Here is a 24,365-nt window from a genome sequence, read left to right as displayed (position 1 = left end):
TCACAGATATGTGGATTAGTAGCTGCTTTCATACAGATTATGTGTTTACAGATCCTGTGTGTAATCGAGGCCACATGGATGCCAGCATTCAGTTTCTGGGCTAAGTGAGGATCTAGCATAATTCCAGGTGTTACATCACTGCATGGAGGGTACACACACACACACACACACACACAGATTTGCTGGAGATCTGCAGTGCAGCAGTGGAAAGCTGTATAATCCAGTTTTTATGAATTCATTTATTGTCAGTGATGCTTTTTAGTGCTATCTTTTGGGACAACCCTGAATTCAGAGAGAAGATTTCTGTTTTTGCTTGAAGGAAGGGAACACTAACCTGCTTTTCTATTAGATCAGGTTTATTAAGGGTGCACTTTTTAAATGTACTCATGTTGAGCAGTTTAGTGTGTTTAGTTCACTTGTTCGTTCATAGTACACATTCATTTTTATCAATTTATAAAATAAAATGAAATGGAATAAATAGACCTAGAGTAATAGAATTTTCTGTCTTTTCTGACACACACATTTGCTGGAAATTTAGCCACCTACCCACCTTTCCTTGAGCTCACACCATTCCCATAAAATAACTTTATTTTCTTTCCAGCTTGTGCCAAGAAGCTCATAACTCAAGCCTCCTGTTACATAACAAAATAGTAAGTGTGTAGGAGTGAATTTCTGTCCTGGTGTAGCTTTATGGCTTTTATATATAGCACTAATCTCATTTTATGCATTATGCATTTATTTCCACTCCAGTCGTGAACAGCTGATGCTGCCATTTGACAGTTATAAGCTTATGTAACACCATGGCAAACTACAAATCACAGAGATTATAAGAGATCTTCTACACATAACAACTGAAGTATGCAGTTTCTTAGAAAAAAAGCAAAAACTAATTATCTAATTACCTTTGATCAGAATAAATCACTGGCTGTGAGTGAAATGACTGCTCTTCCTGCTTCCTGAAAACTCAAAATTCTAACTGGCCTTACGATCAAAAATGAGTTAACCACATAAACATTATCACTGGGGGCTACTTCATTAACCTGTTGTGTTAGTTATTTTAGTTATGCAAAGTTTTTGGTGTAATATTTGTTCATATTAAATTATGTCTCTAAACTGATAGGCTAAACAGGTACAGTTCAGGGCTGCTGTACTCGCTAGTTTTACAATGTATAAGTGTTCTGGCATATTAGAGCAACTTCAGTGCAGCCGAAAGCTAAGATTGTGGCTAACATTGGCTAATATATTATAATATATAATAGCATTATATATTACTGGTATTATGTGGCTACTTAATAAACTGAACTTTCCAGTGTAGGTCAGCTAGCAGACTTTGTCAGAGGTATTTTTGTGGTTGCACAGAAACATGTACATGTACATTAGAAAATGCATTGAGAAAGTCATGTTTTTGTCTCATTTCTCAAAACAGCTCTAACCAGATAGAATCTTATAACAGACAGGACATCATGGCTTGAGGACTCAGCTAGCTGTGGCTGAATTCATATACACCAATCAGCCATAAGATTAAAACCACCTGCCCAATATTGTGTAGATCCCCCTTGTGCTGCCAAAACAGCTCTGACCCATTAAAGCATGAACTCCACAAGACCTCTGAAGGTGTGCTGTGGTATCTGGCACCAAGACGTTAGGAGCAGATCCTTTAAGTGCTGTAAGTTTGGAGGTGGGGCCTCCATGGATCAGACTTGTTTGCCCAGCACATCCCACAGATGCGTGATTGGACTGAGATCTGGGGAATTTGAAGTCAACACCTTGAACTCTTTGTCAGATTCGTCAAACCATTCCTGAACAATTTTTGCAGTGTGTCAGGGCGCATCATCCTGCTGAAAGAGGCCACTGCCATTAGGGAATACCGTTGCCATGAAGGGGTGTACTTGGTCTGCAACAATGTTTAGGTAGGTGGTACATGTCAAAGTAACATCCTGATGAATGCCAGGACCCAAAGTTTCCCAGCAGAACATTGCCCAGAGCATCACATTGCCATCACACTGCTGTGACGCAAAGCTTCAGAGCCCATTGAAGTTTGGTTTGCGGATGACTGCAAGTGTAATCTTCATCGGGTCATTTCTCAGTAATTTACCAACACAGATGAGGACAGTGTTGCTATTTCCACTGCCATATTGCGTTTAAATAGTTTGTATGTGCTAGCTAACTACATCGATGACTCTCGTCGACCCATGTGAACAGTGAGCAGATTACATTCACCTTTTTTCTGTTGTTTTATTAACTCCAAAGAGAAGCTGGCGAGGGAATGACTGTTTATAGCTGTTGTAATGTAAGCGATAACAGGAACTAACTTTTCTTGCGGATGTTCCACAGCATTAAATGTAACTTATAAACAGTTAAAATGCACACCGTGTCATTCTTTAATAAATAAAAACATGTAATTGTTGGCAAATCGCTGCGACATAAGAGGAATAAAAACATTGCAGGATGTGCTGTTATAGGAAAATAATCAACTTTGGGGTGATACCAGCCCCCAGCTTCTCATCAGGCTGCATCACACCACCCTGTCATTCGTATTCCCCAGCAACAGCACAGCCAGTCATGTTTTGTTCCTTATTTATCAAACTTACTGTTATGAACTGAATTAGTTGTTAAAAGTGAGTTAAAGTACTGAGCTTGCATTTAATTCAGCTGAAGCCTCATTGCACCTCACAAAATCATGGATTTGCATTTTTGTTCATGTTTTCATTCATTCATTTTTATCAGATTGCCCAGGATAGAAAACGAACAAAGGTCAGCTCTAAATATAGCAGAACACATCTGGAGCACTTCTGCTTCATCATCTGACCTATCAAATTCTGCTGATGGTCTTCCCTGCGGTTAAATTCAGTGCCATCACAAAGGTCAGTCCTTCCACAGTCACGATTCTCAGTCAGCATTAATCAATATGATTCTTGTATTTGCCATATTTAAGCAGTGTACAACGTTGAACAGGAAAAGCATAGACATATTTCTGCACACACCATGGTTTATATACTGCCATGAAATATATCTGTGTTTATTATTTCTCAGGATCGTACATAAGCAGCAAGGTCCTACATTATTGTAATCATATGCAATGTGTTAAGAATAAAGAAAAGGCCTGACTATAGAATATAATTACATATTAAAGCATATAATGTGCTTTAAATACAATCAGTTAAATAAAAAAGCACATGAGAGCAGTTTTACAATGCATAACCCTAAACAAAGGTACATTCATGCAGAAAGCCTGGAAGCAAGCATATAAAGAAGATAATAAACCAGATTATAAATCTGAGCAAATTGTAAAAATGTTACTTGAGTAATTAATGAAGCATATTTAGTAAGAGTAAGAGTAGGGATTGCTGCTGATCTGGGGTTTGGGGGTTCTGGTGTCAGGCTTCCTACATCACTAAAACAACAGAAGTATTCAGAAAATCGACAGAATGACACAGAGGTTTAGGACTTTAGGACGTACGGTACATTCATGCTGCAGAGTGGGCCCACTCACTGAGGTCTTTGGGAAAAACATTGTGTTCTCCTTCACAGCAGAACTCAATGGAGGTGCAGTGCAAAAAAGACAAGAGGCAAAGCTGAAGCTTCGTCTACACATTTAAACGTTTATATACAGACTATACAGACTGAGTAAGGCATTGGACGAATAACTGGCATTATACACATGTAGACACAGATACAGAGATACAGTGGTGGGGAAATATTTGACTCCCTGTGTTCAATGTAGGAGTTAATAAATAAGTTCAAGAATGCTATGTTTCTGAGAGAGTTTTTGTTCTATGAATATCTGTGGGTCTATTTTTTGAGATTTTGAAATAAAACAAATGACCTTGAAGAAATTACGCAGACTGTTATGCACAAAATGGACCAGGTTTTGTGATTTTAACATCCGTACACTGTCATAAAAATAGATAATATTGGTACATTTTTGTTTGCTAATATACAAACTATATAAATGTCCCCTCAAAAGTCCAAATATGTACCATACATTTGCCTTAGAGGTACACTACATTCATTTTCCCAATACTAATAGTACAAAATATGTACCCCTGAGGGTAGGAGCCCAGTGATGTGTTTGTACCCTTGATTTGTACAGGGTACAAATCTTCTTTTCTGTGTGTGTACATGTACAACAATGTGAAATTACACTACTTGAGGGCTCTTTTTTTTTTTTAGTATATCGAGTAATAATGCATAGATATGGGTAGTCTCTGAGTCTTTTAGATCAAAAAAGCTATTTATCAAAATTAGCCAAACTATCGCATTTTCCCACACCACTGTAGCCTCCATCGTAGGCTATTACTGTAGTCTGTGGTTCATAAATTTATTGAGCAGCTTGCGTCTCTGAGCTGAGTGGCTTTTTATGCCGTCTATGCTTCAAGTTTGTTCGAAAGCTGATGATATCATATTTCACATGAATGTTAAGAAAATGTTCACTTGGTAAGTAGTTGTACACTATATGCCCAAATGTATATGGACACCTAACCACCACACCCACATGTGCAGGTTGAACATCCCATTCCAGATTTAGTCCCCTTTTGCTGTTATAATAAGCTCCACTCTTCTGGGAAGGCTTTCCACTAGATTTTGGGGCGTGGCTGTGGGGATTTGTGTTCATTCAGCTACAAGAGCATTAGTGAGGTCAGGCACTGATGTTGGGTGAGGAGGTCTGGGGTGCAGTCGGTGTTCCAGTTCATCCCAAAGGTGTTCAGTGGGGTTGAGGTCAGGGATCTGTGCAGGACACTTGAGTTCTTCTACTTCAACCTTCACACACCATGTCTTCATGGACCTCACAGAGACATTGTCATGCTGGAACAGGTTTGGGCCTCTTAGTTTCATGGAAGGGAAACTGTAATGCTATATACAGCATACAAAGACATTGTAGACAACTGTGTGCTTCCAATATATGTGGGAAGAATGTACATAGGGGGTGCGATGGTCAGGTGTCCTCAAACCTTTGGCCATATAGTGTATATTACAGAGATGCAGGTGTGCAGTTCATCTTAAACTTCTACAAATGAGGGAGATTCGTGTTCTGCTAGTTACGGAGTAGCATGACATGAATTAACCTATTTAATCATGTACTTGCACGTAACTGAGAAGATGTTGGTATTACTATTTTTTGGGGTGATAAGTAGCCCTTTGTTGAGAAATGAACAAGCGTGAAAAAGCTGAGCTAACATGCTCTAAAGGGCTTTAAGCGCTGAGCACAATGATGGGGACAAAAGCCTTTATATAAGTTCTATACACAGCTTTCAATGTCCAGTGCCAGTTAACTATTGTTATTAATATTTGTGACTAAGTGTTAAAACAGTGTTAAATGCTAGGCCTACTTTTCATCATGTCCGCAGAATGTGTTTGTAATAATTTTGGGATTAATTAAAAAAAAAAGTATATGTGGATATAATTATTTGAGTGTAAAAGTGTTTTAATGTACGTATAATTCATCTAACGTGTTTAAAACCACGGATATTTGAGTGTAATTGATGTAAAATCCAACATGGCGCTGAGCCTCAGCACTTCAACAATCAACCGGAGTGACGTAAGAACAGCGCTGCAGCAACGCGGGCTCGGTACTGCGCATGCGTGAGCGCGCAGAGACAATGGAGGCGGGGTCAAGCGCGTGCGCGCGCGCTGTGTTGTGAGTTTGAAGCGGAAGGTTCTGGAAATGCTTTCAGCTGGCTGCTCTTTGCTTAAATGCAGCGTTTTGGTTAGATTTGCTTATTGTAGTAGCTGTTCTTATAACAAAGTAACGTTATTTTAATTGAAATACTTTCACAATCCCGAAAACAGAATATATCGTGGTGTTCCTGTGTGTGCGCGCGCTAACCCAGTTCATGCAAACGTGAGGGAGAAATATAAGCGTTATAAGAGCTTCCTGCTGAGTAAAACTAAAGTCACGTGTTTTACATCTAACATTCTTGCATCTGTAACGCAGTTGTGCGTGCATGCTCGTTATTAAGCGGTTTTACTAATCAAAGTGCACGGTTAGTGTCTTGAAGCTGAGGATAATCCAGGAAGCATTTATCTATTTACACAGGCACAAGTGGATTTCTGCACAAAGGAGACTCACATGGAGGAGAGTAGATCATCTCACAATGTAACAACCACACAAATTCAACTCCCAGAAAGCTTATTCTGCTCACTAAACAGTGAAATTAGTATGTTCTTTGTCTCTTTCTCTCTCTCTCTCTCTCTCTGAACTACAGAACCTTCCTGTCCTAACCTGCACTTGCCAAGAATGGAAGTCCCTGGTGACTTTCTCCTGAGCTGAACAGAACATAAACAGTTTCTTCCCCTCACAAGTACACAAGGAAACGTGCACACAGACACAAAGAGATCACGTTCTGACCAAAAAAAAAAAAGAAAAAAGCGTATAGGACTGGCTCTAACAGCTTGCTGATTTTGATCGTAATGAAAGACAATGTTCAGAAGACACCAGATATAGTTAGAAATGCAGCGTTGGTGCTTAGAGTGAGTTCATATCGACCCTGTTGAACCGGCCAACATATGAGTACACCCGAAAACACACCCAGAAACCACTTATGATCTTATGCACCTGTGTTTTCATCTTATACCTGAACGTTTAAACCCTAAACATGCCCTTACGGACGAAAAAAAAAAAAGAAGCACATGATATATAAACTGTTCATAGGTCCTTGTGTTAATAACTAAAAGTAGAACCTTCTAGAAACCCAGCCTAATATAAAGCAGCAACATGACTGACTATTAGTCGATGTTAGGCTGGAGGTTCTGTTGGGATTACCATACATTCTGAAGTGAACAGAAAGTAGAAGAGTTTCTAGGCAGCAGAGACAGTACAGGAGGCCACACGTGAGGTGACGAGAGCTCCTTCCCCTGTGTCCAGGTTCTGCACCCAAGAGAGAAGTGCAGCATCCATAACAACCGCCACAAATGATGTACAACATGACTTGAGGACGCAGGTCTGACGTCAGCTCTACACCATTCCAGGCTGTAGGCAAAGTGTTTCTTATAGAAAAAGAGAGACTTTGGAGTTTTGAGAGCTCTCTGTCCATCGTAATATCATATAACCTCAATTCCCCATGCAGTTTCACAGCACCTCTGAGTTTCTCTCTGTTCAGTAACAAAGACATATATAAAAAAAAAACACACACAAAGACAGTGAAGCATCTCCCACACATACATACACACAGATCTCTGAGCAGTAGTGTGGTGTCTCACACGGCAGCAAAGCTTCGGCGTCTCACATTAAAGCAGCAGGACTCATGAGCGTTCTCATCCCTGTCCTCAGACGAGATAGCACATGAAGAACGAAACCTAAATGTTTATGGCTTTTTGAAACAATTTCCCGTAGATGAGACTGGAGAGAGTTCTTCTCGTCCACTGCTATTTGAGTTTGACGGGCCATGGAAGACATGTCCTGAGACCCAGCATGGACGAGAAGATGATGGTGGGCCGATGCCTTTTGAAGCGCAGCCCCTTCTTCAGCCGCTGAGAGTTTTCCGAAACATAAAGCTCACTCTGCTGAGCAGTGGCTGCCACTCGTGCCACCAGCTCACCATGCTCAGCTGCTTCACGCTCCGAGCGAACGAACACCTCGTGCAGCTCTTCCAGACGGCGCTCCATTTCCTGGATGACACGCCGCCGTTCCTCGACCTCCAGCAGGCGCCGTCGAGCCGCCTCAAACTCCATGCTCGAGCTTGGAGTCACCAGTTTGGAGGACGGTGCTGTGGCGGGGGCAGACGGAGTCTCAGAACCAGGTTGGGCGCGACGGAAGTCACCCATAGAGATGGATCTCCGGGTTGGCGGTGGAACCAGGGCAGATGAGGAGGAGGAAGATGGTGGAGCTGTACAGGATGGAGTGCCATCAGCGCTCTCATCTTCTTGCTGCTGCTTCTTCATTTTACGTCAGAGATGTTTGCTTGTTACCAAAGGTAGTGAAGCCTCTGAGGTTGTTTTCACCTCTGCAGAGAGATGGAGAGAAGAGAGAGAGGGATGAGGAGTGGTGTGATGTTAGCAGAGAGACGCTCCATTCATTAATAACAGCAGCAGAGCAGCTTCCCTGCACTGAATCAGCCTGCTCTGATGCCATTGGATGCAGCTGATGAGGCAACTGCTCCTGATAGGACAGCAGCGTTCGCTCTCCCTCCTCTATCCACTCTCTGTTCTCCTCCAAACAATATCCATTCTCTCCATCTGTCTTACTTTCCCATCGTAAAACCTCCTACCTCAGAGACTGCCTGGGTTTATTTGCCTTTTCTCAAGAGGTTGTGCTCCAAATTTCCTCTTTCTTTCCACGTCCATTTTTTTCTTTGCCCTTAGCAACAGAGTCATCATATCACTATCACCATCAGCATCACAGCCCTGTATTAATCATCCTCTCTCGTCTCTCTGTCATCCTCCTCAGCGTGGGTCAGAAATAGCCGAGTGTGTGTGTTGGACCACTTTCAAACGTAACATTTGGTGATGTGGCTCGACTCTCTTGTTGCTAAGTAACAGACACTGGCACTGATAAATGATGGAGCAGGAGGCAGAAGCACATTCATCTTAATAGTGACTCACAATGTATGAAAAATAAACAGCATGATAACTGCACAGCTCATATCAGTTTTTGGTACAGTATCTGCTTTAAATGTCATATTTTCAAAAGGGATGATATTAAAAGACATATTACACTGCAACTGGAGTGCAGATCTGAAATGATTTGTACTAGAATAGTTTTCAAGAAGGTCGCTCTTAAATGGACACCGCTTAAATTTTCAATAATTTACAACAATCAACAAACCTGTTGTAAACATGACTATTTGTCTCTTACGTCAGTGATACACTCATTTCTAGATTGAGATTTCTCTGTTTGAATACCGGAAAACCTGATCAACCATGGAGGAGAAAGTAAAATTAAACTATTTAAATGTTTTCTTTAGCTGCCATTCTCTCCTGTCCTCATTACCCTCTCCATCAACACTCAACCTGTTACAATATCTAAACATAGCCCAACACTTGAATTCTCAAATCTGATGTGTCAGAAGATACTGATTAATTTTCTGTTACAGCAGCTCTGACAGTATGTTTATATTTCTGCACTCTGCGCTCATTGTACTATGTTATCATTCCTGTAGTAACAGGTAATTCACAGGGACTTGTATGGCAGATGCTACACATTAAAAAAATATGTAATTGTTTTCTGTGAGGAGATGTTTAGCTAGCATTTATGGAAGGAGTCTCCATTGTCAGAGTTTTGTAACAATCAGAGGTAAAGCTGTAACTGTAAGACCTAGCACTTAGCACATTGTGGTTTCTCAGTAACATGACAAGCTGTAAGTTCTGTCTTATCCAGAGAGGCTGGTTAGGAATGACTGTTTATAGTGGCTAAAGTAAGGTACATTAAATGTAACTTTAAACAGTTAAAAAGTATAATGTGTAAGATTATATTTAAAAAAAGCTAATCGTTGGTTAATTGCTGTGGTATCTGAGGAATAGAATAAAAAAAGTGGTAAGCTACATTTTCTTCTTTACTGATATCAGTAAGTGTAATTGAAGTCCAAAAGAAAGTTGAACAGTCTCTCTGCTTGTTCAGTTTGTCGGTCCTGTTTCCTGTAAGAGAGGAAAGAGAAGATGAACGCTATCTTTCTTTCTCTACTGGGTCACTTGTCTTATCCAGAGTGACAAAGCTAATGAACTAACAACGAGTAAACAGATAAAAAAATCCATGAACGTGTCAGCTTTAATTTATTACTTTCCAGGATAATGCCTATATAACTACTGTCTGCACCCTGATCATCTTTCAGTTAAAAGTAAGACCCACAGAAGCTTCTTCCCGTAAATGATAAAGATCAATACTGTCTAGACACAAGAAGCTTGAGAGCCCCTCTCTGTGGTTCATACGCTTCTGACACACAATGCTAATGTTAGCTATGATACGGTCATTGTGCTATTCGACACTGAGCTTTAGTTAGTGAACACTTTGGCCTTGGCGCAGAAAAGCAGGTTGAGTGTTTGGTGATGGAAATCTTCTGGATAAATAAAAATTAAAGTGGTGGTTCGGACACTGCAGTACCGCATGTACTCCAGCACATTTCGGTTTCCCTGATATAACTCTAGCTGTTTTTTTTTTCTGTAATTGTTTAAGAATCAGGAAAGCGCCATTATAAGCACTGAGTTTATACTGAACATGAGACATGTTATTTCATCATAAATTATAAGAACCAATCAGGTTCCAATTTGCAAATGTAGGCCATAGTTTGACCAGAGCAATAGGCCAGGCACCTGATTGGGGCTTTTTAAAAATTTGTGTATTCATAAACACTGAATATTTTTATAGGGATAAATGTATAGACATTTCTGCACCTTTTCTGTTCTCTGATGTACATTGTTATTAAATACAGAATATTTTTAAATAGTCTTTAGAGGTTTTGGGTGAACAAATGTTAAAAAATCAGAAAGACAAAGGCTCTCTGCATTACAGCAGCAGTGTTACAGATACACTGATCTCAACTCTGTGGTTAGATGTGGCGATAGTGTGTGTTAAGTGTGTACCTCCCTGCTGAAAAATCCAGCTCTGACCAGCTACCAAAATACAAACCGAGCTCTGCAACCTGGTAGACCATATATGCCAGCTTGTAAGTGCTAGTAGATATAGAACGTTTCTGACTTATTGAGACTAATACAACATTAGAGTTGCTGTTTCACAGCTCCAGGGTCCTCGGTTTGATTCTGAACTCAGGTTATTGTCTATGTGGAGTTTCTTATGTTCTCCCTGTGTCCGTGTAGGTTTCCTCTGGATTCTCTGGTTTTCTCCCAATGCCCAAAAAACATGCATTTAGGCAGACTGGCTACACTGAATATATGTGTGTGTGTGATGCCCTGTGATGGACTGGCATCCCATCCAGGGTGAATTCTCCTGCCTTCCTGCCTGCCGGTGTTCCTGGGATAGGCTCCAGATTAAGTGCAACCCTGACCAGGATAAAGCAGTTACTGACAATGAACACAACAGTAAGGCAATTTCAAAATCAAATATTTATCAATGAGTTTAGACCAGTAATTAGGAAGCTGAAAAATAATTGACCAGCTGGTATTAGTAATAAAGCTCTAATAGTTTGACCAGCTCTGTTTGTGTTTTGGCAGCTGGACAGATCAAACTGGATATTTTTTCAGCAGGGCTGATATATGCAGAAAACCCCTTAGCACATTGTAATTAATACTATATACTTTACAATATATTTTATGTTCTTTTGAATGGATTCAAGCTCTAAGTAGAAAAGTTCAGGATTATTCTAAGTTTAGAGTGAGTGGGTTTTTTGGCCTTAGCTTCAGCAGCGTTCACTGAAGCAAACCACAGTTACCTTGAATTAGATTGTGAAGGTCTGGCAGTGCGCACACAAACACCCACATACTTGACACTCACAACCTCAAACACACCCACATGCCTGTGAGAATGGATGATGCAGCTCTAACGTCTACACGTACCTCAGCAGCAGAGCCGCCAACAGTGAAGTGAAACTAACCACTACCAGCAAAATGTGCCTTTTCCACTTCAATAATGTGCCTTTTCTGTCAGGGGGGAATTTTGTTCGCAAGTGAGCTGACCGCCACTTTGACTGAAGAAGTAGTGAAGCGTGGTTTCCAGGTGTCACATATGTCACCGTAGTGAGCTTTAAAAAAAAAAAAAATAAATAAAAATGGCATGGATAAACTGTAGATATTGGCACCTCTGCAGTACAAATTAACACACTGGGTTTCATGTTTTTTTAAAAAAAAAAAAAAAAAAAAAAAAAAAGAAAGGCTTAAGCACTTTGTGTATCCATGTCCATGCCTGTGTGTGTGTAAGGTTCAAGTTTTAACAATCAGAAAAAGGACAACGTGATTTCAATTCTATTTGAACACACCCTCACAATTTACCCCTGGCTGAAACCCAACTGCCATCTTAAAGACTGCCTCATTACTTTATTAACGCAAGTGAAGTTTGTTGTATGAGCCATTCTGAGTGTGAAGTATTGACTGAGCATCACTGACAGAAGGAACTGCAAAAACTCTGACAGATAAAGCTGTTTATTTATAAATGTAAGCAAGCACAAAAAAGCTGTGCTGTAGTAGAGACAGTGTGTGGGCTAGAGTACAAATGTGTGGTGAAGTTCTAGCATTTTAATGTCTGGGAGAAAACTGCATTTAGACGTTTCATTCTGACTGTGGCGCACGAGCACAGCTGATATCTGATTGCAAACTGAAATGATTAGGCCATTTTGTTTATGTCTATTTTGCTATGGCACAGAATTAGCCAAAAACTTGATCACATTTAGTGTGTAAGGAAATCACACTAGCACGGTTTTAGACAGCTTTAGGCAGACTGACTGACTTTACTCCAGTGTTTGTTAAAATGTCTCCTTACTCGAACATTTTCACATTGTTTTATCATGTCGACTGTGGGGGTATATTATCAGTGACTGTTGTAATGAAAGAGTTGTAATGAAAACTGTCAAGTCATCATGTTAACTAATAAAATGGCAGTTATGCAGCGATGATGAACTGCAAATACATTCTGCTCAATAAAAATCCTCTCCACACTGCTCTGAACATTTCAGTCACTGCTACAGTGCACTGCCTTTTTAACACCTGAATACTGACAGCAACTGGGTGATGTAGAGGTCTTCTACATGATCCAGTGAAAACCCATTGCACCTAGTTATAGAATAGAAAAATAAATAAAATGATAACGTCACATTGCGCTTTTCACAAAAACAAAGATTTAATGCTCACATCAAATACAGAGTTTTATTTTTTAGAGGTTTACAAATGACAGCTAAGGATACACTGTGGCATATTGTGCTACATAAGCATTAATAAAGCACGCCATCATTTTCTTGCGTTAGGGTTCGACCCTGTCTTTGCTCTTATTGTAGGAAACCGGGTCAAGGTCTGAGGTACGTGACTCCAGCAGGCCACATTGAGCTCATGAGGTTAATTCAGTTCATCCTGTGTGAGCTGAATCAGATGTGTTAGTGCAGGGAAAGCACTAAAATGTGCAGTGCTGGAAAGCTGTTTTAGCTGATGCTCTCTCAGGTTTGTTAGCATTAAAGGGATACAGAGTTAATTCAGAGTCATCAGAAACTGAAACTGGATTTTTTTTTTTTTGCCTTTTGCCACCAATTTTAGCATTTTGGGTCTGAATTGTGCTTTTTTTCCAATACAAATTCAGCTAGAAGAAAATTGAAGCACTTTATATTCATATGGAAAGCTACACTATATGGCCAAAAGTATGTGGACACCTGACCATCACACCCATATGTCCTTGTTGAACATCCCATTCCAGATTTAGTCCATCATTGCTGTTATAATAAGCTCCACTCTTCTGGGAAGGCTTTCCACTAGATTTTGGAGTGTGGCTGTAGATATTTGTCCATTCAGCCCCAACTGCATTAGTGAGGTCAGGCACTGATGTTGGTGAGGAGGTCTGGGGTGCAGTCAGTGTTCCAGTTCAACCCAAAGGTGTTCAGTGGGGTTGAGGTCAGGGTTCTGTGCACAACACTCGAGTTCAAACCTTGACAAACAATGTCTTCATGGAGCTCGCATTGTGCACAGGGGCATTGAAGGGAAATTGTAATGCTACAGCACACAGACATTCTAGACAATTGTGTGGCAACAGTCTGAGGAAGAACCACATATGGGTGTGATGGATAGGTATTATATAGTGTCTATACATGAAGTTGCCAGTTTATGGTTACTTGTTATTCCAAAAGTTTTTTTTTTTTTGATTGTCTATGCATGATCCCATCTTTTCACATGAAAAGGCATTCCTATCTTTAAAATGAAAATTACCCAAATTTAGAGCTTCATTTAAACACAAACACCTTTAAAATACATTCTTTCATTTATCTACAAAAATGTTTACTGACAGATTTCAACAAGTGCCCTTAGATCAGGAGTATTCAACTAAAATTTATAAAGGTCCAGTTACATACAATTCCTTGCTTAGAAACATCTGGATAAGCAACAAACATGGCTGAGTGTTGATTAGCTTATGGCAATAAATAAGACAATTTGAAGTATTTGTTTTGATTTGGCACTGGCACTTCCGTGATATCATATTGACTAGAGCCACAGACCCTGAACAGATGAGACGTCTGTTTTGAATTTGAATCTGGGAGAATAAACACATTTCTCTGTCCAGTCACTTTCAAACATTGTTTTCATAATAGACTTTTTTAACCATGTCATCAGTTCGCCATTCAGACCAGAGTTAAATAAAATGAAAAATCTATGAAAGTCTGTGAAAACTCCCCCTTTCTGAGCTAATGTCTTTAAGCCCTGTAGCTAGTCTCTGGTCCAATGAGCTGCCTTCAGCTAAATAAGTTACATAAGTACATGGTTCATTGTTAGAAAACAGGCGCTGAGCTATGTTTATTGGCTCTGCTATAGTATTTGTTTTAAGTGCTCAGTTCAGTCTGCTGAAATACTGGATCCACATCTGGACCACAGTCTGCCAGTTGCCAACCCCTGCCTTAGACTTTCATTATGAGAATTTTGAGTAAAGGGAAAGTTTTCAAAACCCTCATCCATTACATTATACAGCTGTGGTAGATTAAAGATGTTTAAAATGCAAGAGTTTTCCTTTAATGTGTACCAGAGCTAAATATGCACACTATTTTAAATTTGCACTCATCCATTTGGGATGTAAGTAGAAATAGCAGACAGACATTTTGGTTTTGAGGCGATTTTTTCAGAAGTCCCTTAGCCACTTGGTCTCTGTTCTGAGGAGTTCATATCAAATGTGAATAAACAACAGTTTGGTTTGTTTAAAAGTGATGGCACATAATGTTCAAATCCTGAGTCCAGCAATGGGCAAAATCATCAAGTTGTTGAACTGTAAGGAACTGTATGATTTCGTGCTAAATCAGACTGGATAAAAGCACCAAATGAGTAAAAACAGGACTAAATATCAAAATGTGCTGATAAATGTGAAGTCTTATCCTGTGCTTTACTATCTGTGTATTTTCTCTTCCTTTGGTTTGTCTCAGGAAGTGCTGGAAGGCTATATTTTTTCTTCTTAATTTTTATACTTTTTTCTGGTTAATTGCAACACAATCACTAAAATGAAGAAAGAGCAGGCTACATGCAACATGGATTCACATATGGTAGAGCAGATTATACCATGTGACTCCATGTACAAGTTTGAGCCACAGAAAGGCAACAGAAGCAGAAGCAGAAACAGGGACAGACAAAGTGGAGGGCAGAAAAACTGAGTTTAATAGAAAGGCATCAGGAACCGAACACAGGCCTGACTCTGGTTCTTCAAAGAACAAGAACATACACTCTAGAAGACGGTTATCCCAACAACACGTGCACACGCGTACAAACACACACAGAAAAGCACCTTACACCCCCCAGGATCAGTGTTACAACCTATTTCAGCAGCCCACATCAAATAAATCCCCATCTTTCCAAAAGTAAAGAAAGAGACATTTTAGCCTTTTTTTTCCAGAAGACATGAAGAAAGCAAGTGCCACATTAGATCAAATCTCTGAAGCATATAGAAGGAAATAAGTTTTAGACCAAATTTCAGAAACAAATCTCTTCTGAACACAGGAAAATATATATATATAATATACTTTAACAACATATACAGAACAAAGGAGCTTCACATAGTTACTCTGCCCTGAAACACCACCAGCTGTCACACACTGCTCTGTCTCACACTGCTCTTTCATTTAAGTATAATGACCACAAAGTTGTTAAAGAGTGATTCAATATCTACATCTAATTGTGTCTTTTGCTAGTGATTCACTGAATCAGTTGAGTCATTTAGTGATAAGCAATTCAGTATGAAAAGCAAACAGCTATTTGTAAGAGGCTCATAAGGGAGTCATACAGAAGTCATTCATTACCTAAACTGAACCAATTTTATAGTGATTCATTATTTAAATTTTCAATCTGAGCCATTTGCTTCATTATATAATATTTCATATTGAATCACTCCTAAATGATTCAATTTAACTATGCACTTTTCTGGGAGAAATCTAACAACCTAAATTAATGTTTTTGGAAAATGTGTATCAAATATGCAAAATGTGAAAATATGTGTCTGTGAGCAAACTCTCCCTCGTGCCTGGTCAAAATGACAGCTAAACCTGTGAATCGTTTTCAGACTATTTTCAGACTGTTTCAACACTGTAGCAGTAGGCAGATGATGATTTTGAAAATGTCTGTGTCAAAATATAGAATCTGACAGCATGCATGTCCTTCCTAAAGTCAGTGTGTGTTTATGCCTGTGGGTGTCTACATTTAGCAGAAAACGAGGAGAGGTGGGAGGAGTTAGCAACGCCTTTTTTTCAATGTCTTTTGTTTGGTGACTGTCACTGCAGCTTTGCAGCTCATCTGAGATCATCAGAGACTCAGATACAAGTTCAGATACTTGAGTCTGGGAAGGAAGCCTCTTTTTCAAAAGTGTGTGCGACAGCTAATTACCAATCCATACACGACTAGCATCTGAACACAAAAGGAACAGATTATTTAAAAAAAAAAAAAAAAAAAAAAAAAAAAGAGACCTGCAGTCACTTCTCTGGCCTTTTTCTCAATTGTGCTCAGCATGCTTTTATAAAATTATTTTACTTTTCTTTGACGGAATGAACAAAAAATGAACAACAGAATCATAAGCAACCAACCAACGATGAAAACACAGATGACAGCAGTCAATAACCAGAAAAATCACAGCGTCAAAGAATACAAGACTTTAGCATGCCACTACAGAGCCTCAGCTTGGGAGATTTAATTATTCATCATCATCGTCATCATCATCCTGTTTTCATACAATTAAAAAAGCAAGGAAACACACTGGAACAGCCCGAACCCTGTGCAAAAGTGCGTCACAAAGCAATGTGCGGCATGGAGAAGCAACAACACAGCATTTTACACTTCAGCAGTCATGCAAAACTACCCCCGGTACCCATAATGCACTTGGTCAGAGTCTCAACTCTCATGCTTGTATATCCATAGCAGTAGATATACAAAAAAAAGGTTTCAAACATTCCCAGTCTGTGTATAGTCTCTTTGTGTTCCAGACTCGTTGTCATGATCAAACTGATTTAGCCATTTACATTAAACAAAGCAAGCGTACAGGAAAAACCCACATCATAGACAAATAAACAGAAATGAAAGAAACAGAACAGCAGGACCACAAACAGGCCACCAATACTGACTGCTTCCTAATAGGAGCCTGTATCTCTATCTGGCACTCTCCTACACACACACGGACACACACACACGGACAAACACATACACATCTTTATGGAACACTGAAATCCCAGCACTCCAATCTCCATCTGCCAATCACAGCCACTGTTTACTCTGATTGACAGCTTGTCTAAGCTCCGTGAGCCTGCTGATGGCACGTGCGAGGTGAAGAGAGCGTTTTCAGTCCACAGAGCTTCAGAGAGGATTTCATACAGTACTGCTTTTGTTCCGTTCAGTGGTGCTCTCCTTCTCTCTCCATAGTGCTCTCTGTGTATCTACAGAGAGGTGGAGGGTAGCTTTTTCACACGTCTCTGGGCGAGAAATGAGGACTCAATGGGTTTGAGTTCAGGGGTTGGCTGGGAACTCTTCAGGGCTGAGTAGGTGGCAGCCATTGCCCCCTGTCACACACACACACAGAGAGAGAGAGAGAGAGAGAGAAATAAATAAATGCATTGTGGTCAGGGAAAACCTGTTCGATGTTGCTGCGGCCAAATTCTGATAAATAAGGACATTATTCTGACAAATGGGGTTAGTGGGTGGGCTGAGACAGCAAGACTTATGGGGATTAAGCTTTTGTAGTTAGGATGAGAGTTGCAGTATGTAAGTGTCAGCTGAAGGCAGGGATGGACTACTACTTTACACATCCATTATGAGCATCTATGATCACTGAGGGCCCCCAAGTAGCCAGCTGCGCATGTGCTCAGTAGCCCCAGTTAGTAATCCTGTTGTCCCTGGCTGAATGTTCAGGGTTTAGGGGTTGGTGTGTAAGGACTGAAGGATTTACCTTGACGAGCTTGGCATCCTGGTGCTGCAGCTGGCTGTTGGGTAGCTGATCTCTCTGCACAATCCATGGGTGTTTGAGCACCTGCCTTGCTGTTAGTCTCTGATGTGGGTCCACATGCAGCATCTTAGACACCAGATCCTACACACAGTGTGTGTTTAAAATAGACACACAGCATCTTAGACAATAGATCCTACACACAGTGTGTGTTTAAAACAGACACCCAGCATCTTAGACACCAGATCCTACACACAGTTTGTGTTTAAAGCAGACACGCAGCATCTTAGACACCAGATCCTACAAACAGAGTGTGCCTGGATGATAGTTTAATTTGAATAAAACAGTTATCATTGAACTGTTGTGGAAAATGATATTACTGTTCCGGAAATGGAATTTCAATGTATTATCTCTGAATGTGGTGGATGTTTACACTGAAGCCTTTATTATCTCTGATGGTGATATAATTATAACCTGAACCGGGGTCTAGTATTAGATCAGAATTTCTAAGGATAAACTCTGAATTAAATCATGATGGTATACATTCAGTAATTACCATAATTCTATAAAATAAGCTTTTTTACTTCTCCGTTTCATATCGATTAGCATTGAAGGATAACATTACAGATTTCGCTTGATGTCATGATGCAGTAGAAGCTCATGAGTGCAGTAATGATTAATAGTTACATCTCTCTGGTGCTTTTTCTTATTATTATTCATACCAATGATAAAATGAACAACGTTTTTCATTGCCAGTGTGTGTATGCCTTCTTTGCAAGAAAGTATAATAAGCTAACAACCTGGCTGCTAAAACACATGTGAGTGGAGCTGTAAAGGATACGTGAGTGGACAGCGAGGATGATGTACTCAGACATAAAACACATATACACATACACACTCAAATATATACTCAAATATACCTACGCAGTCATATGTACGCAAGCACACACACAAATACAGGGTGGTAACACTAACTTGTCAAGCTGCATCACACCACCTCATCAGTGATTATTTTCCTGTGCAAGTGTTTTATTCCTTACATAATAACCTGCTCATCTTAGTTCAAACCAATGAGTTAGCACCTTTTCATACACATTCATTTCAGCAGGAGTGCTCTGCTTTTTGTTGTCAGATACCCAGCTTTATCACTTGGGACAAAAAGTATTATTAGAAACTCTTCTGTTTCTTCATGTCTCATCAACACTTGTGTATTTAAAGGTATACCAGAATATCTAACATTGTATGCCAAACTATATTAAATCTACATTATAGTTATGCAAGTGTTATTCAGTTTAGTTACATAGGAAGGTAGTCAGTTAGTTAATTTATGGCAATATTCTGTTTGCATCGTATCCTTGTGAGCAAGAAAGAAACTGTCCAAGATTTATTATTAACATTCTCTATCTAATCTATGGATTATTGACCTATCTCTATGTGTCACCTTGGCTGCGTCAGACACCGCGTCCCAGTTGCCCCCCGTCAGCGTGAAATGTCCGTTTCCTATCCTGCCCAGGATCTCCTCTGGCGTGTCCTCTGGACCATTAGCAAAAGGAGTGAAACTGGAAAAGAGAGACAGACATCAGACAAGTGTTAAATGTTTGTTTTCATGTGTATTCATTAGAGTGTGAGGATGGTGATGAGTGAAAAGGTGGTGTGTAAGAAAATGTGTTCTCACCCTGCTAACATGGTGTACAGCAACACTCCCAAGCTCCAAATGTCACACGCCTCATCATAACCCTGCCTCTTCAACACCTATATTTACACACACACGCACACGCACACACGCACACACACACACACACACACACACACACACACACACACACACAATGTTATGCAATACTGGGAGCTGACCACTGTTAAAGCAATGTTAAATCAACACTTTAAATGTAGTCGATCAACCAAGATGTGGTTTGCACCTTCACTGGAACTATGAGGCTAAAGTAGCTACTGGACATTTATCCTTTTTATCTTTATTCTTAATTAATGAAAGTCAATCTTTTCTGTTCAGCTACCATGTAAAATTGTATTCCTTTTGCATTATCCTAAGTCACACTGTGTCCTAATCCATGTCTATTACACAAGCTATATTATGTTATTATATTATATTATAATGTATCACAGTGCTGTTGAATTTTTGAATGTGCTTAGTCAGAAGGTGATGATTGATTTTCTATAACAGCAGCTCTGACAGTAGTTACAGTTGTAATTTATTCTTGCACGTAATGCACTTTTTCTAATGTTACTGTTAGTGTAGTGATAACTTACACAGGGACTTGTCTGATGCACAAGCCACAGAAGCGGTTTTTAAAAACCATGTGTAATTGGTGACATGGTGAAGTTCTGTGAGGAGACATATATTTTTGGAAGGAGTCTCCAGTGTCAGCACTTTGCAACAGTCAGAGGCAAAGCTGTAACTTAGTTTTCTGACACAGGAAAAATTGGAATCATTGACAAATTCACGTGGTGTAAGAGGAATTTTATGGAAAACTAGACTTATTGCTGCTAGACTACCAAATAGTTTACAGTTTACAGCCCATGTCCTGTGTATTTACTGTCCTGTGTATTTACTGTCCTATTGTGTGTATTCTTTGTCCTGCACTTGTCTCACACTGTTGTGTATTTGTACTTTATGTAGTCTTGGGTACTGTTGTGCATTGCACCATTGTCCTGGAGACACGACATTTCATTCCAATGTATACAAGCTATATAGATGAATGACAATAAAAACCCACTTGAATAAACCACTTTGGGATGTGCTGTTATAGCATTAGCAGTCACTCTACTTCATGTCAGGCCACATCATACCCGTTTTTGATTATTTTCCTATAACAGCACACGCCCAAGTATTTTATTTCTTACAGCGCATTATTGGCATTTTTTTTCTGTTTTACTTACTTACACTTTTATATTCACTTTCTTATACATACTAACACACATGTAAACTTTCTTTATGGGCAGTTTTTGCATTTTTGCCGGTAATGTCATATAATTTGCTCATAATGTAAGTTATTGGTAAGTCTACATGAAGTCTCTGAAGCCCTGAATGTGGTCCAAGGCAGATATTTACAGAGTAGATTATGACTGAGACTGACTTTCATTGGCTGACTGAATGCATTTGGGGTAAGGAGAAAATAGTGCACATTTTTGGCCAATGCTTTACCTCAGGAGCGACAAAGTTAGCCGTGTAGCAGGGAGTCATCAGGAGGCCGTTGTCTGCACGGAGCTGTTTAGCGAAACCGAAGTCACAGATCCGCAGAGACTCTGGATTTCCAGATTCATCAACATACAGAATGTTACTGGGCTTCAGGTCTCTGTGTACTACCTGCAGAAAGAATGCAGTCAGCATTAGACACACACAGAAACACACAGACACACACACAGTTCCAATCTATAACAATCCAGGATTTAGGTGATTTTGCAGATTCTGTAATTTATCTTGGTGAAAACAATGTGATATTGTGTGTGTGTGTGTTCTTACCTTCTCAGATGTTTACTGTGAACTCTTAAAACAAGTACTGAGTTGATACAACTGATGTGTGTGTGCGTATATTTGTGTGTTCTAACCCCCTGAGAGTGCAGATACTCCACAGTCTTGGTGATGGTGTGCAGCACAGCGCTGGCTTCTCTCTCAGAGAAGAATTTCTGTTTGAGGATTCGATCAAGCAGCTCACCGCCTCGCATCAGCTCCGTCACCAGGAAAACCAACTTTCCATTATCATACACCTGTACACACAAACACACACACCTGAGCAGCTGACTTACTCTTATTCAATTTGCACATTGAATAGGTCTTTAAAATCTAACACTACATTAGTAGTTACATGACATTAGCTTTACAGACTCCAGACAGACAAGCTCAGGATGGCATTAGGACAGCAGTGACGAGAAAAACTGCTCGGTGTTTCTTCATCAGGTTTGTGTTCTTTACTTGGACATTTGTTATTTAATATAATATAATATGGTATATTAATAATTGTATGATATTTTGTTTTTTTAAAAGCCCAAAATGCAATAATGCAGTATTTGGACATTGGATCAAGTTTAATAATCAGTCATTTCTAGGGAAAAAAAAAATAATTTACAATTGTGTTCCAGACGATTTCAATTTTATAATTAAATATCAAGAATGACAAAGAATAATGTCAGTATCACTGTTAATGTGTTAGTGTGTAACAGTGTTAAATGCTGAAAATGTTATTAAATGCAAGAAGTTACTGAGAAGGTTTATTGCAAAATAGTAGCAATCTCTCAGACTGATTATATTTTACCATTAAATTACAAGCCACATTTCTTGTTTTATTAATTTCAAGAGGGGAAAAAAGAAAAGCTGGTGAAGGAATGACGTTAGACCTAGGTGCAAGACATAATCAGTATGACGGAATAATTATTTTGTTTTCTGTCTTTCTTGGTGCTGAAGCTTTAAAGGGAAGTGTTTGTTCATACTTACATCTTTCAATGTGATGATGTTGGGATGCTGGCCGTACCGCAACAGAATCTCAATCTCTTCTGAAGGATCTGTGTTTGTTTTATCGATGACCTTCAGCACAAATCACATTTATTACTCATTAATACTCATCAGTAACCACAAATCTTCATCAATCATCTACTGACATCCAGGAAGCAATCTTACAAACCCCTGACCCTGCAGTGTGTGTTTGTGTTTGTGTGTGTGTGTGTGTGTGTGTGTGTGTGTGTGCGCGCCAGGGACAGACCTTGACTGCGTATTCCGTGTTGGTGGCTTTATGAATGCAACGCTTGCACACAGAGAAAGATCCCATGCCGATATCCTCCTTTAGCATATAGCCATCGTTGAACACAGTGTTCTTACCATGCAGCTGCTACACACGCACGCACACACGCACGCACGCACGCACGCACGCACGCACACAAGAAACATTAATAATTCACAATAAGGAGTAACTGCACACACATGGGGTGTTTCATCAATATTATTAATGTTGCATTACACCAAGCATAAACTACGCTCTTTGCTGTTTCTTTAAAGCACAGCAGAAATATTCTCACATAATTCTGCTGACAATGAACATTTTCCTGTACAAACATCTCCATCTAGTGGAAACTGACAGTAACTTTATGCTCATGATGTTAAATGTGTTTCCTGCTGGTCCACATCTGCTGCTGCACCCAGTGATGTTTATTCTGTATGCGTTGTTTATTTTATACCACTGATAGAGAACGAGTTGCTGCTTTGCTTTCTTTTCCTTTTTGCTCGCCATGTAGATGATTCGGATAAAACAATAATACAACAAGAAAATTCAAAACTTAGAATTCGAAACCCAGCAGGAGGACAGCAAGGAGGCGGAGTTTAGCAGATGATTGACACATACAGAGCACTCACCTGGACCACAGGGTGGGGAGGGGGCTGAGCCGGCTCCTCTGTGCCCTCCTCTTCCAGCAGCGCCGTGGCCACGAAACTGAAGCCACGGAAGAGCTGATGAGCTCCGGCACTTGGGGGAACACCGGGGGAGTCTAACACACACCATCCAATTCGATAAATTCAGTACAGAGTACACACTTAAAAACCTGAGCCAGTAAGAAATCTTGCTTTCACGCTCACTCGTAAGCACACTCGCTCACATGACTCCCTTCACAGCTCTTTATTACCAAGTAGGACATTATAATATAGACTTTACAGATGTGGTCCTTTCTGAAGTGATAAAGCCTACGAAAGGCATTTGGAAGGGGAAACATCCAACACAGTCATCACATTATTCCAAACTGAAGCCATAAAAAGCATTTATTTTAGACTGTAAAAGCAGTGCTTCAGCAATCAGGCTACTTTATAAAGTTAGGATGTGAACTGCTAAATGAATATAGTAAGGGAATCAAGGCATTTGTGCTGCTCAGTCCATCTGCTCATCACTAGAGAATGGGTTTATTTGGTCTTCTTCTCTTAAGAGTCTGTCGTGACTGTTAAAAAGTATTGTTTAAGTCGTGAATGGTTTTTAGTTTTATTCATTACAGAAAAGGGCTCTGGAGTTCTCACTGTGGAGGGATTAGTGCAGAGCCACGATCACTTCAGAGTGGGCCAGTGATCATGACTCCGGCACTAATGGACCACAGTAGACGTGTTAGGATTTGAAATTTCCACAGTATGAGAACCTGGTCCAAAAATAATACTGTTTCATAGGTATTAATCAACCGTTAATAATAATAATAATAGAGAAATGTACTTAACAGAAAATTATTACAAAGGTCTTCAACAATAAAAACATTATGAAATCTGAAATATTTCATTTGTATTATTAAACTTTAATATTGCGTTGTATAAATAAGTACTGCATGACTGTTCACCTGAAAATGGAATGAATATACTGTACATTTTTCCATCGTTATTGTCTGCCACTAAATAATTAAGTTA

At 39.7% G+C, this 24,365-nt stretch overlaps 2 protein-coding genes across 7 annotated transcripts in view; both read right to left on the bottom strand.

Moving 5' to 3' along the window:
• Window positions 1-2,179: 2,179 nt before the first annotated feature.
• On the bottom strand, window positions 2,180-8,386 carry LOC113544988 (TMF1 regulated nuclear protein 1). Its single transcript, XM_026944083.3, has one exon. It carries the CDS (start codon window positions 7,879-7,881, stop codon window positions 7,366-7,368), a length of 516 nt encoding a protein of 171 aa, XP_026799884.1. The 5' UTR covers window positions 7,882-8,386; the 3' UTR covers window positions 2,180-7,365.
• Window positions 8,387-13,046: 4,660 nt separating this feature from the next.
• Window positions 13,047-24,365, bottom strand: part of rps6ka1 (ribosomal protein S6 kinase a, polypeptide 1) — an 89,226-nt gene continuing 77,907 nt past the window's right edge. For 4 of the 6 annotated variants that reach the window (XM_053237375.1, XM_053237376.1, XM_053237373.1 and 1 more), the window contains 9 exons: window positions 23,343-23,473; window positions 22,696-22,821; window positions 22,431-22,520; window positions 21,548-21,706; window positions 21,144-21,305; window positions 19,656-19,732; window positions 19,422-19,539; window positions 17,987-18,124; window positions 13,047-17,600 (listed from right to left, as the gene is read on the bottom strand). In XM_053237375.1, the coding sequence (XP_053093350.1) occupies window positions 17,478-17,600; window positions 17,987-18,124; window positions 19,422-19,539; window positions 19,656-19,732; window positions 21,144-21,305; window positions 21,548-21,706; window positions 22,431-22,520; window positions 22,696-22,821; window positions 23,343-23,473 (1,124 nt within the window). In that variant the 3' untranslated portion in view covers window positions 13,047-17,477. Of the gene's footprint in view, window positions 17,601-17,986; window positions 18,125-18,199; window positions 18,281-19,421; window positions 19,540-19,655; window positions 19,733-21,143; window positions 21,306-21,547; window positions 21,707-22,430; window positions 22,521-22,695; window positions 22,822-23,342; window positions 23,474-24,365 lie in introns of those variants that run through there. The other 2 variants (XM_053237374.1, XM_053237377.1) reach the window with 2 other exon arrangements.

The sequence above is a fragment of the Pangasianodon hypophthalmus genome, chromosome 10 (assembly GCF_027358585.1).
Source record: "Pangasianodon hypophthalmus isolate fPanHyp1 chromosome 10, fPanHyp1.pri, whole genome shotgun sequence".
In the NCBI taxonomy this organism is placed as follows: Eukaryota; Metazoa; Chordata; class Actinopteri; order Siluriformes; family Pangasiidae; genus Pangasianodon; species Pangasianodon hypophthalmus.
The sequence above is the reverse complement of the archived record's forward strand: the minus strand, read 5'-3'. Positions and strand labels throughout refer to the sequence as shown.